At 42.7% G+C, this 13,908-nt stretch overlaps 1 protein-coding gene across 1 annotated transcript in view; it reads right to left on the bottom strand.

Moving 5' to 3' along the window:
• pou2f1b (POU class 2 homeobox 1b) overlaps positions 1-13,908 on the bottom strand; it is a 134,561-nt gene that overhangs the window by 30,092 nt on the left and 90,561 nt on the right. The window contains exon 9 of the mRNA XM_048603084.1: positions 2,212-2,320. Coding sequence (XP_048459041.1) covers positions 2,212-2,320 — 109 coding nt within the window. The remainder of the gene's footprint in view (positions 1-2,211; positions 2,321-13,908) is intronic.

The following is a 13,908-nucleotide window of genomic DNA, read 5'->3' as shown; positions in this document are numbered from 1 at the left end:
AGAAAATAATCAAGTATAATTCCATTTATTATAAATGCTTACTTTCAAGGAACTATTCATTTCTCAATGGATGAATCTAAAACAGAAGTTAAGTTCAACTTGCACGAAACCTTGGTTGAATTAACTTGGGAATATGGTGTTCAGTTTTGGTCTCTAGATTATGAAAAGGGTACAGAGATACTGGAGGAAGTGCAAGAACTATTCACATCAATAAAATAATCAGAAAAGGATGGATAGACTGATAACTCTTTTCTCCAGAAAAGAGAAAGCTGTGACGTTGCCTGATTGACATCTTTATGACAATGAAAGAATTTTACTGATTAGATGTAGAGAAGATGTTTGTTTTTTTTGGTGGATACAAGTCATTCATAAATAATAGATAACTCAGGAAAATCTTCTTTATTGTAAATGTGGTACAAATGTGGGGTGTACAAGACAATTTTGAGCAAACAGCACAGATGCTTTAAGGAGAATAAGAGAAGCAGGAGGGAGAAATGTGTGTATAGATATGATTTGTTTGGATGAAATAGGATGGGGGAACGCTTATGTTAGTTCTAGATGCTGGCAAAGGCCAGTTGGGCCAAATGGATCTGTTTCTGTACCATACTATTATAACTACTAGAGGAAAAGCCTCAGTATCAAAAATGTTACAGTGCCTCATTTCTTTAACCTTAAAATTAAGAATAACTATACCAAAGTGGGTATTATTTTTGGTCAAATATTGTCAATTGTTAGGTGTTACCAGCAATGTTTAGTGACAGTGTGACAACTGGCTTCAGTATAGCAACTCAAGATAAATCAACTTTCATTAGCTAACTTAAGAGATGGCTACAATAGATCCCAGATAACTGGCTAGGCAGAGACCAGCTGAGTCATACATACAAGGCAGATTCCTAGCTGCTCAGATTTCCACTTCTGAGATTGCTACTTAGCAATCCCTAGAAACTCACATAAATAGACTGTGGATGAAAGATGTGTCTTATTGTTGAAAAGCCTGCTTATAATTGTTGTTTAGCTTGACATGAAGTAAACTACTGGCACTGTTAGCACAGAGAGGAGTGAGTTAGAGGGGAAGGAGTTGGGAAAAATTAGTCACAATGGGTTTGCGGTGTGGAAAATCTAAAAAAGAGGAAGCATGACGAATAGTTGGGGTAGTTGCTGTTAAGTCATGAGTTTGTGTAAGGAGTAGTCCAGCCTGGCACAATGGCAGCAGAGTAGCTAAAGGAATGAGAGGGGGATTCGGGAGGGTAGAGTGCCTGAATACACTTGGTGGCTGTAAACAAAGGAACTAATGACCAGGTGAAATGCTTACTTAGTACTGAATCATGATATTCAGCAAAAGATGCTTTAACAATCTGAATTATTGATATTGGTTAAAATGTCATCAGCTTTAGTTGCAGATGCCACTGGTGAAGCAGCATGAATGGAAGCAGATCTGCACCATCGCGATATCATTATTTCAGACTACAAGAGATAAGGGATAAAAAGGTTTACAAATGAAAAATGACATCACTCACATAATTATGAAGTGACAAGCCTCCATCACTGCTAGAGCTGGTAACTGGTTTATTTTCAAGTAATTATAGCAAGTCAACTTAATCTGTATTGTAAGGCAAAATGGTAAAGTCATCATAATCTTACCTGATCACATGGATGCTCTCTCATCAGACAGAGACAACTGTTGGTGGTTTAACCCGAGGATCACCACAACTCACGTGAGGACAGAGTGTGTTAACCTCAGCCGGTACAGGAATTGAACCTATAACTAATGGGATCACTCTGTATTGCAAACTGGCCATCCAGCCGACTGAGCTAACTGACTCCCTATATATTGTATTGTGACACTACACTGTTCAACATAAGTTTACTGTGCTGGTGTCAATAATATGATTTATCCATAAGCCCTCTAACATTTCTGTTTGTGGCAGTTTTTAAGTCTTTACAGATTAGAGATCTCAATTTCACTCAGACTAGGGTGCATTGTACTTGGAAGAGCAGCTTGTCGCTCACACCATGAAGTCAATGTTAATGGACCTGTTCACTTCCTTGGCTAGTGGCAAGAAATTATATTGTAATATACTATGCCATTTAGTATCAAGGAAGTAAAACTTTTAACTGTCTCTGTATAAAATGCTTTTAAAATTATTGACGGTTATATAATATCCTTGCAAACTGCACCACATAATGTATTAATTAGCGACAAATTCTTACCTGAAATGCTGAAGTTGGTCACACCAGCACTGGATGCAGGCATCTGCATTGCATTTACAGCCAGAGTAGTCGGTGTACTACTCGTCACAAGGTTACTAGTGCTGGCCACCTATTAATAAAAACAGGTAATCCAGTCACTTAGCAACATTCTGAAACATTAACCTGTAGGGCATAAGCAAGCATACTATAAAATCCTAATTAATAATAATTTACTCATATTCATGCAAAACCATTTCATTTGCAATTTCCTTTTTTTAAGCAAAACGCAAGGAAATAAATTAATTTTGCACGCTTAATCCAGAATTTCACAATCCTGTAGCAATGTATAGGTCAGTTAAGAAGCGTGACAAAAATTAAACTTTTTATTTATAGTACATCATTTTATTATTGTTTCTTCTGGAGAAGGGAGATACTTAACAGACAAATATCTAGATACTGAATTAGGCAGCAAAACAATTCCAGATTTTTATAAAGCTTTTATTGTAAATCTCTTGTTTAGCACATACACCAGTTCCACATTTCCCTTATCAATCCTTTCCCAGTCCAGATGCCAACTTTTCACTGGAGGTCAATCCAACTCTTTTTTTTAAAATATATGAAACCTGCTGGTTCAGATACCTTACAGGACAGGTGGGAAGTGAACCCAGATCTTCTGCCCTAGAGGTAGGGAAACTACCACTGTGCCACAATACCTGTTGTTCCCCAAGAACCCAGTTCTTATTTTAAAAAAATACCCAACTAACTAATTAACAAATTACAAGCATTGCTCATCAAAGGCAGCACAACTAGAAAAAATATCAAAAAGTGACAGGAAAAGGAGGACCTAAATCAAAATAGAGTTGGAGGGGGAGACAATGTAGCGCAGTCTGTGGTGCCCACCTCCTGCTAAAGGCTTTGAGTACACTGGAGGGCACCACGTGCCCTCTCTCCAAGGACATCCAGGCACAAATGGAGTCACAGGAAACAGGCAGGTAGCTGGAACTATGACCCATTTCCATGGCCCACTGTCTGGAGCTGTTGATGGTTACCTCAGCCAGGTCCAGGATAAAACCCAGTTCTTTTTTCATTTGTAAAACCCACCACACAAAGTTATCCAATTACCCCATCAACGAACAACAAATTAGAAACAATGCCCCAACAATAAGCAAAAGATGAGAGAAATGAGGGAGGGAGTAAACTAAAATTGTTTTGGTGGGGGAAATAAATGCACTCCAGCCTCTGTGGTGACCATCTTTCTCTAATGGGTTTGAAGGTAGTGGCGGACACCATATGCACCCTATCTACAGGCAGAACACAGCTTTTTTGTTTATTCAATCTGTTCTGACATATGACATACGTTATGACACACCTCTGGAACAGGTGGGACTTGAATCCAGGCTCTCTGGTCCAGAGGAAGGGACACGACTACTACACCTGAAAAGACTGCTAGAATTCAGTTCTTAATATTTTCAAATCAATCTGCTCAGAGATGTTGTTATCTTGGAATAGGTGGGACGTGAACTCAGACCCAAAGGTAGGGACACTATCATTGTGCCACAAGAGCACAAGCATTTTTTTCAACAAAAGTTGAAATTACTGGCCAAACCCAGCAGGTTTGGCAGAATCTATGGGAAGAAACTAGAGTTAACATTTCAAGTCCAGTGACACTTCATCAGAACTATTAGTTACAAGGAAAAAGTGATACTTATATTGGAGCTGAAGGAGAAAAGCTGAATACGTGATAGTAAGAGCTAAGAGTGAGAAAATGGGTGAGCAGTGTTGAATGCAACTCATATAATGGGCCTAGGAGTGCGAGAGAATGGCTGACTGTGCTAAAAGCAACACTTATGCCAGGATCAGGTGTGGAGTGATTAAAAAAGAGTGGGCGCAGGGGGGTAGCAGTTAGGAGGAGACAAAGCCCAGAGAGAGATATGAAAGGAGTAGGTAAACAAGGATAACACAGTGTGGAGCTGGAGGAACACAGCCAGGTGGCATCAGAGGAGCAGGAAAGCTGACGTTTCAAGTAGGGACCCGTCTTCAGAAATAGGGAGGGGGAAGGGAACTCAAATAAGTAGAGAGGAGGGGTATGGCTGGGAAAGATAGATGGGATGGTGATAGGTGAGTGCAGGTAGGGAGTGGTGGGGATTGGTTAGTGACGTGGGAGAGGTGGATAGGTGGGAGAGAAGATGGACAGGTTGTGTCAGGTCAAGGAGGCAAGGATGAGAGGGAGGGTTGGTCATTGGATGAAGTCCGGTGTGGGGAGATTTTAAAACTGGTAAAATCCATGTTTAGGCCACTGGGCTGTAGGCTCCCGGGACGGAATGTGAGGTGCTGCTCCTCCAGTGTCACAATGACGCCACCCGCAAACTGGAGTAGCAGCTACCAGTTTCAAAATCTCCCCAACCTCAGCCTCATCCCATGACCAACCCTCCCTCTCGTTCCCGCCTCCTTGATCTGACACAATCTGTCCATCTTCTCTCCCACCTATCCGCCCCTCCCATGTCACTGACCAATACCCACCACTTTGGCGTCATTGTGACACTGGAGGAGGCCCAGGATGGACATGTCACCCTGGGAGTGGGAGGGGGAGTAGAAATGGCTCACGACCGGACGGTGTTGTTGTTTGTTGCGAATAGAGTGCAGGTGCTCTACAAAGCAGTCTCCGAGCCTTCGCTTGGTCTCACCGAAGGAGAGGAGGCCACATTGGGATCAGGGAATGCAATAGACCACGTTGACGGATGTGCAGGTGAACCCTTGTCTAAGGTGGAAGGTTTCTTTGGTGCCTTGAATGGAGGTGATGGGGTAGGTGTAGCACTTCCTGCAGTTGCAAGGAAAGGTGCTGGGGATGGTGTGGCTAGTGGGGGCTGTGGAGCGGACGAGGAAGTCACAGATACAGCGGTCCCTACAAAAGGCAGATAGGGGTGGGGTGGGAAATATATCTTTGGTTGTGGGGTTGGATTGTAGCTGGTGGAAGAGGCGGAGAATGATACGCTGGATACGGAGGTTGGTGGCGTGATTTGTGAGGTCAAGGGGGATTCTGTCTTTGTCTTTGTTGAGGGGAGGGTTGTGAGGGCAGAGGTGCGGGAAACGCAAGAGATGCGGTTGAGGGCATTTTCAACCACCGAAGGGGGGAGTTGCAGTCCTTGAAATAGGTGGACATCTGGGATGTGTGGGAATAGAACACCTCATCTTGGGAGCAGACACAGTGGAGGAATTGGTTGTAGGGGAGTAGGATGCCCATCTTGAAGAAGTTGTCCTCCTCCCTCCGGAAAGACCCCAGTGAATCTCTCCCCCACTGCAGCCCTCTGGTAATCTCTTTGGCCCTGAAACTCTTCGACCACATACCCAAGCAAACCATGTACTACAGCCACTCCTCCAGTGTCACCATGACGCCACCTGCAAACTGGAGGAGCAGCACCTCATTTTCCGCCTCGGGAGTCTACAGCCCAATGGCCTAAACATGGATTTTACCAATTTCAAAATTTCCCCAACCTCAGCCTCATCCCATGACCAACCCTCCCTCTCATCCCTGCCTCCTTGACCTGACACAACCTGTCCATCTTCTCTGCCACCTATCCGCCCCTCCCACCTCACTGACCAATCCCCACCACTCCCTACCTGCACTCACCTGTCATCATCCCACCTACCTTCCCCAGCCATACCCCTCCTCTCTATTTATTTCTGAGCTCCCTTCCCCCTTCCCATTTCTGAAGAAGGGTCCCGACCCGAAACATTAACTTTCCTGCTCCTCTGATGCTGCCTGGCCTGCTGTGTTCCTCCAGCTCTACATTGTGTTATCTCTGACTCCAGCATCTGCAGTTCTGACTATCCTGAGTGAGGTAAACAAGGATATTGTGGACAGCAGACCAGGACAGAAGGAAAGCTTTCAATTTCCACCCTGCCCTCACCTTCACTTGGTCTATCACAGACTCCTTCCTTCCCTCCCTCCTCACCTCTGTTTCTGGGGTAACTGGCCACTGACGTACATTACAAAGACACCGACTCACATAGTTACCTCAACTATACATCTTTACCCCTGCTTGCTAAAAAGACTTCATCCGATTCTTCCACTTCCTCCATATCCATCCGTCTCTGTTCTGATGATGCCACCTTCTGCAGAGAGGATCTCAGAAATGAACATCCTTTTCTTCAACTGAGGATTCCCCACTACTGTGGTTGACAAGACACATTGATAGCTGTGGTCAACCCATCTCCCACATTGCTGCCCTCACCCCTTCGCCTCCCTGCCACAACAAAGATAGGGTCCCCCGGTCCTCAATTACCACCACACTTGCCTCCACATCTAAAGGATTATAAGCCCATTTTCATCATGTCCAACAACTACACGCATATTCCCCTCATCACCTTTATCAGCATTCCGCAGGGATCTTTCCTTCCGGTCCACTCCTCCTCTACTTTCAACATTTCCCCACATACCCACGGCACCTTCCCATGCAATAACAGAAGGTGTACTACCTGCCCATTTACCTCCTCCCTCCTCACCATCCAAGGCCTAGAGACACCTTCCAGGTAACTCAGTGATTTATCTGTACTTCAATCAAATCTAATCTACTGTATTCGCTGTTCACAATGTAGTCTCCTCTAGACTGGGAAGACAAAATGCAAACTGGGTGACTGCTTTGCAGAACACCTTCATTCTGTCCGCAAAAGTGACGCCAAGCTTCCAACTGCCTGCCATTTCAACACACGGTGTTCCCACACCAACATTTCTGTCGCAGGCCTGATGCAGTGTTTCAGCAAGCCTCAATGCAAGGTCGAAGAACAACTCATTTTCTGCTTCAGGAGTCTGCAGTCTCGAGGAGCCAACATCGAATTCAATAACTTTAGAGCCCAATTCTGTCCTTCCATGTTTTTGTACCCACCCCACACCCAGTCCTGTTATGAAATGGGTTGCTTTTAGCACAATCACTCATTCTCACACACTCCTAGGCCCATTATATGGGTTGTATTCAGCACAGCTCACCCACTTTCTCACTGTTTGATCTTATTATCACTTATTCAGCATTGCTTCTGTCTTGGCCTGCTATCCATAATATTCATATTTACATACCCCTTTCATATATCTCTCTTTCTGGGCTCCATCTCCATGTATCTGCTTACGACACCCCCTGCGACACTTTGGCTTCAGCACAAATTCTACTTCTTCCTAGTTGCTGACTGCTCTGTATGAAAAGTCACCACACTAGAAACAGTAACTCTGCTTTCTTCCCACAGATATTGCCAGATCTGCTAAGTTTCTTTTTTGTTTCAGATCTCCAGCATCCGCAGTTCTTTGTTTTATTTTAACCTAGTTAATTTTCTTTCTGTTCGCATCCAGAACTATTATCTCACACAACCAGCCCTTTTTAACCCACCACCAAATCACCTTCGGGGCTATTCATCTATTATCCACCAACAAAAATCACTCATGTTCTCAATTAATCAAACTGCATGCAATGATAGTACTAAGTTTTTAAAAAAATTAACCTATTTTTCTAATCAACTTGCTCAGAGATGTTATTACACACCGCTGGGTAGGTGAGACTTGAACCAGGCCTCCTGGTCCAGGGGTAAGGGCTTTAACCCTGAGTCACAAGAGGACCCTACAGTACTCAGTTCTTAGAAACAAAATCCGATGTGCAACATACATTCTTAATCAACCCTGGTGCTATTCTCTTTTATCCTTAAGACGGCCTACATTTCTAACACTGACAGGAGAGACTGCAGAATACAAAATGTTGAGGATTGCAACAATTTCCACAGCAGCCCACCCTCTTCACCTTTCCAAAGTATCAAAGAAGCCAGAAAGTTGGACTGTGCGCACATCAGAATAACAGCACAATGAAAATGGCCCCTTCTGAAGGCCATGCTCACAACAGGTTGTGAGCATCTCAGTCCTAGAGACCTTTTCCAAATGTTCTGCTGACAAAGGATGGCTTGGGCTGTTGGAGGTCAATTATCCCAAGGAAATCACATGCATCTTCGGTCTTCACCTGCTTACTCAGGATCTTCCCTCTATTTTAAGGTCAGAACTGGAGATATTCACTGATAATTGTACTATGTTCAGTACCATTCACAACTCCTCAGACACTGAAGCAGTTTGTGCCCATGTGCAGCACGATCTTGGCAGCACTTCATGCGCTGATTTTTTGTTTCTTTATTCATTCACAGGATGAGGGCATCACTGGCTAGGCAGCATTTATTGCCCATCCCTCATTGCCCAGAAGGCAGTTAAGAGTCAACCACATTGGTGTGGGTCTGGAGTCACATGTAGGCCAGACCAGGTCAGGTAAGAATGGCAGTTTCCTTCCCTTAGTGAATTAGTGAATCTGACGGGTTTTTCTAACAATCGACAATGGATTCAACGTCACTATTAGACTCTCAATTCCTGATATTTATTGAATTCAAATTCCACCATCTGCCATGGTGGAATTTGAACCCAGGTCCCCAGAACATGATCTGGGTTTCCAGATTAACAGTCCAGCGATAATACCACTAGGCCATTGCCTCCCTGATAAGTGGCAAGTAACATTTGCACCACATGCATGCCAAGTAATGACCACCTAGACAATTTATCCATTGCCCCATGATATTTAATAGGATTACCATTACTGAAATCCCCCAGCAGTAATAGCTTGCAGGATTACCATTGACCAAAACCTATCCGGACCATCCAGATAAATAATAGCAGCTACAAAAACAGTTCCAACACTAAAAATTTCAAAGCAGAACTCAGCTCCTGACGACCCAAAGCTGTCCAATATCTACAAGGTACAAGTCAAGAGGTTGATGGAATACTATGCATTTGCTTGTATGAATGTTGTTCAACATCAAGAGACACAGAGCTTCCCACGTGACTGGCACCCCATCCACCACCTTAAATGATCACTTTCCCCACCATCAGCACACAGCTGATCTAGAATGTAGTGGTTCAAGTGAGTACCAATGACATAGGCGGAACTAACTAAAAGATCCTGTTAATGCAACACGGCCAACTCAAGATTGAAATCAAAAGGAGAATCCGCAGGAACATTCTGTAGATTACGTGGTCACGAGCGTAACGGCAAAGAATAAATAAGAGTTGAATGCATGGCTCAAAGATTGCTGAAGGTGATATGGGTGCTTGTGTGAGGGGACATTTATAAAATTGCCCAGAAAGGGCAGCGCAACACTGTAGTCATATGAATCATCATAACCAAAGTTTGACAGACATGAGTGCACCAGCAAATATGGTTATTTGGGAAAAATGATAAAAAGGCAAAATTAAAGGCTTTTAATGAATTTACATAGCATTCATAATGAGGTGGATGAATTGGCGGCACAGATATAAATAAATGGGTTTGATATGTTAGCTGATGTAGAGGCATGGGTGCAAAGTGACGAAGGATAGAAATTAAATACTCAAAGATGTCTGACATTTGAGATGGATAGGAAGAACAGAAAAGAAGGTGGGGTAACTATGTTAATAAAGGACAAGACCAGATTAGTACAGTAGTGAGAAATAAACTTGGCTTGGAGGGTCAAAATGTGGAATTGGCTAAGGTGGAGATAAGAAAGAGCAAAGAAATTAATCTTGGAATATGTAAGAAAGGAATTGCGATAGAGTCACAGAGTTATAATTTTGTTACAGCATGCAAAGAGACCATATAGCCCATTATGTCAATGCTGGTCATCTACTGAAATTCCATTTTCCTACACTAGGCCTGTGGCCTTCAATGTTATGGCATTTCAAGTATTCATCTAAATACTTCTTAAATGTTGTGAGGGTTCCCGCCTCGAACACCTTTCTAGGCAGCGAGTTCCCTAAGCCCACCACCCTCTGTGATATTTTTCTTCTCAGATTCCCTCTAAACCTATCTCTTACCGTGAATCTATGCCACCTGGTTATATGCCCTCTAAGGAGAATCCCTACTGTGTGGAAACAGGCCATTCAGCCCAACAAGTCCACACCAAACCTCCGAAGAGCATTCCACCCTAGACCCATACTCCTCCTAACCCACACATCCCTGGACACTATGGGGCAATTTAACAATCCACCTACCTTGCACATCTTTGGACTATCGGAGGAAACCCATGCAGACATGGGGATTATGTGCAAACTCCACACAGACAGTCATCTGAGGGTGGAATCGAACCCAGGTCCCTGGTGCTGTGAGACAGCAGTGCTGCCCATTTTCTGTTCAGTTCTGCCTTTGAATGATTAAGCTATTTGGAATAACAAGGTGTAGAGCTGGATGAACACAGCAGGCCAAGCAGCATCACAGGAGCAGGAAAGCTGACAGTCCAGTGATAATACCACTAGGCCATTGCCTCCCTGATAAGTGGAAAGTTTCTTCAGAAAATTTTCTGAAGAAGGGTCTAGACCCGAAACGTCAGCTTTCCGGCTCCTCTGACGCTGCTTGGCCTGCTGTGTTCATCCGGCTCTACACCTTGTTATCTCAGATTCTCCAGTATCGGCAGTTCCTGCTATCTCTCAAGCTATTTGGAGTTCAATTTAATGTACCTTCAACATCAACTGTCAGTGGTCTGTACTGCAAGTCACTGCAGTGGAAGCATTAGGAAATTAATTTTCAGCCCATTAAAGATGAGAAGACTAAGTAGTCTTTAGTTCAAAGAAAATCTAAACTAGAGAAGACTGTTTTCATACTTGTATTACTAATAATATATAGCTGGAAATGAAGTTGCGTGACCTTTAACTGTTAGCTACCTGAGGTCACCAACTAGGAGAGTCCCATGTTCAGCACAGTTTTAAAAGGCTTCAGACCCTTGGTTCTTGAAATGGCAGAAGATATTTTGCTGTCTATAGCAGAATTATAGCATGTTACAGCTATCAGGCTACTTTAAAGTTGTTCCCTGTTCCTTACAGTAGGACTACTCCTGGAAAGCTGGCTTCCTAATGGGAATATTATTACATTAAAATCTAGAAAATTCTGTAGACTACTTTACTTTATCAAATTAGTGCTCGAGTTTTGGCTTGAAGTTACACTAGTAGATAGTTTTGGTAGGTAGGTGAATATCTTTTTGACTTGGGTGGTTTAAAAGTTTCTGGACGTTGACAACATAATCCACCCATAATTGATAAAATTTTAACAGTTTTAATAATGTAGGTTAATGTACTTTTGTTTGAAATGCCAAGAGTTGGACTAGGAGAATAAAGCTAGGAGATCGAAGTCTTGTTTTGACATCTGGATTGAGATGCTTTTTTTGGTAACCTATTGCAATTTGGGCAGTACACAGTGTTCTTGCAGCTTGAATGAACTGGCATTGGATAAGTCTACAAATGCTAATTAGATAACCTGGCTAAATTAATTTAATCACTTTTTGAAAACAAATGTAACTGAACCACCTGTAATTAATATTTCATAATTTATTATGAACAGGAACAAACCTTCTCATTCCTGCTCTGCTATTCAGTTCAATCAGAATCAACATCTACCTTGATTCCCCTTCTCTGAGACTAATAATTTCTGTCTTGTCCTTGAAATGGTGCAACATCCAAAGCCAGAGAGTCAGGGCAGTGATTTCTCAGAAATTAGTGTTTTAATTTAGACAATTACAGTAGAGATTAGCTTTGTATTGCACTCCCTCATTATGATTGCTCGGACTATTAAATGGCTTGTTCCTACTGATTTTAAAAAATGTTACTTCCTATCTATGCCCCTCATAATTTTGTAGACTTCAGTTAGGTCCCCTTTAGCCTCATCTGCTCAAAGGAAAACAACAACAGCCCATCTCAGCGCACTTTGCAATTCAAATTCTCCAGACCAGACAACATCCTGGTAAATCTCTTCTGCACCTTCTCTGGTACAATCACATCTTTCCTAAAGTGCACCGGCCAGAACTGCACACAGTGTGACCTAACTAATGTTTACGTAGCTTCATCACAACCTAAGTGTTCTTGTATTCAATGCCTTGGCTATTAAAGCCATATATCCCATATGCTTTCTTGACAACTTTTTCTGCTGTCTTTAAGGATCTGCAGACATGCACACCAAGGTCACTCTGATCTGCTGTACTTCCAACAGTATAAATTACTGAGATAATCTGTACTTCTTCAGGTCCTACCATTGTGCATTTTCTTGCCTTGTTAGTCCTCCCAAATGCTTCACTTCATACTTTTCAAGATAAAATTCCATTTGTCACTATTCTGCCCATTTGATCCGCTATCTATATTGTCCTGTAGTCTAAGGCTTTCCTCCTCGTTACTTACCACACCAGCACCGTGTCGTGTCATTTGTAACTGGTATTGATCATAGTCCTACGTTCATGTCTAATCATGGGCAATTTTATTCTTCATCTAATTAGACAAATCCAGCTTGTAAATGTGGCCTTGAGGTTGAGTTCATAGATTGAATTTGGGGTATTTTCTTAGAAGAATATTTTCTGGAACAACCAGAGAACAGCTAATTTTAAATGTGATAAAGCATTACAAAACAGGATGGATCAATAATCTCATCATAAAGAATCCTCTCGGTAAGAGTGATCATAACATAAAAGAATTTCACATTCAGTCTGAGGGCAAGAAATTAGTTTCTTAAGGTTAAAGGCAATTACAAAGGTGTAAACATACAATTGATAACAGTGGACTAGGATGTTATGTTAAAAGATAAGATAGTAGATAAACAGTGACAGACACTTAAGGAGATATTTCATTATCTCAAGGCTGATGTATTTGACTCAGAGAAAAAAATTGAGAAGGACACACCATTTTCAGCGATTTAAGGACATAAAGGACGGTATCAAATTAAAAGAAAATGCACATAACATAAAGATTAGTAGCAGCCTTGAAGGCGAGGAATATTTCAGAAACGAGTGAAGCATAATTAAAAAACAAAGGGGGAAAATTAGAACACGAGAATTAACTAACAAGGAATATGCAAGCAGATAGCAAATTTTCTAAACGTATATAAAGGGGAATGGATTAGCGAAAATAACTGTTAATCTCTTATAGGAGGGGATTGAAGAATTAATTGTGGAAACAAGAAAATGGCAGCAACTTTGAAGAAGTATTTTCGCCCAGATTTTCTTCACAACAGAGATCTTCTTGACCGTGGCAAAAATGCTTGAAGATGTTCTGAAATCTGAAGTCCTGTCCCTGATACAGGTATTTCCCATTTTGTCAGGCTGGCCACAGTTCACCCACGTACTATTCACGAAGGTAGTTGGAAATTTATCAGCCGCCTGCACTCAAATTGGATTTTGGAGCCTCTTTTGTCTAGAACCCAGAGTGCAGAAATTGGACCAGGTAAGAGCTGGTCTGTAAATAATGTTGAATCAGAGATAGTAGGAACTGCAGATGTTGGAGAATCCGAGACAACAAGGTGCAGGGCTGGATGAACACAGCAGGCCAAGCAGCATCATAGGAGCAGAGAGGCTGACGTTTCGGGCCTAGACCCTTCATCAGAAAAGGGGGAGGGGAAGGAGGTTCTGAAATAAATAAGGAGAGAGTGGGAGGCGGATAGAAGATGGATAGAGGAGAGGCTGGGTGGAGAGGAAACAAACAGGTCGAAGAGGCGGGGATGGGGCCAGTAAAGGTGAGTATAGGTGGGGAGTTAGGGAGGGGATAGGTCAGTCCAGGGAGGACGGACAGGTCAACGGGGCGGGATGAGGTTAGTCGGTAGGAGATGGAGGTGCGGCTTGAGGTGGGAGGAGGGGATAGGTGGGAGGAAGAACAGGTTAGGGAGGCAGGGACGAGCTGGACTGGTTTTGGGATGCGGT

Source organism: Rhincodon typus, chromosome 11 (assembly GCF_021869965.1).
Source record: "Rhincodon typus isolate 14 chromosome 11, sRhiTyp1.1, whole genome shotgun sequence".
Taxonomy (NCBI): domain Eukaryota; kingdom Metazoa; phylum Chordata; class Chondrichthyes; order Orectolobiformes; family Rhincodontidae; genus Rhincodon; species Rhincodon typus.
The sequence above is the reverse complement of the archived record's forward strand: the minus strand, read 5'-3'. Positions and strand labels throughout refer to the sequence as shown.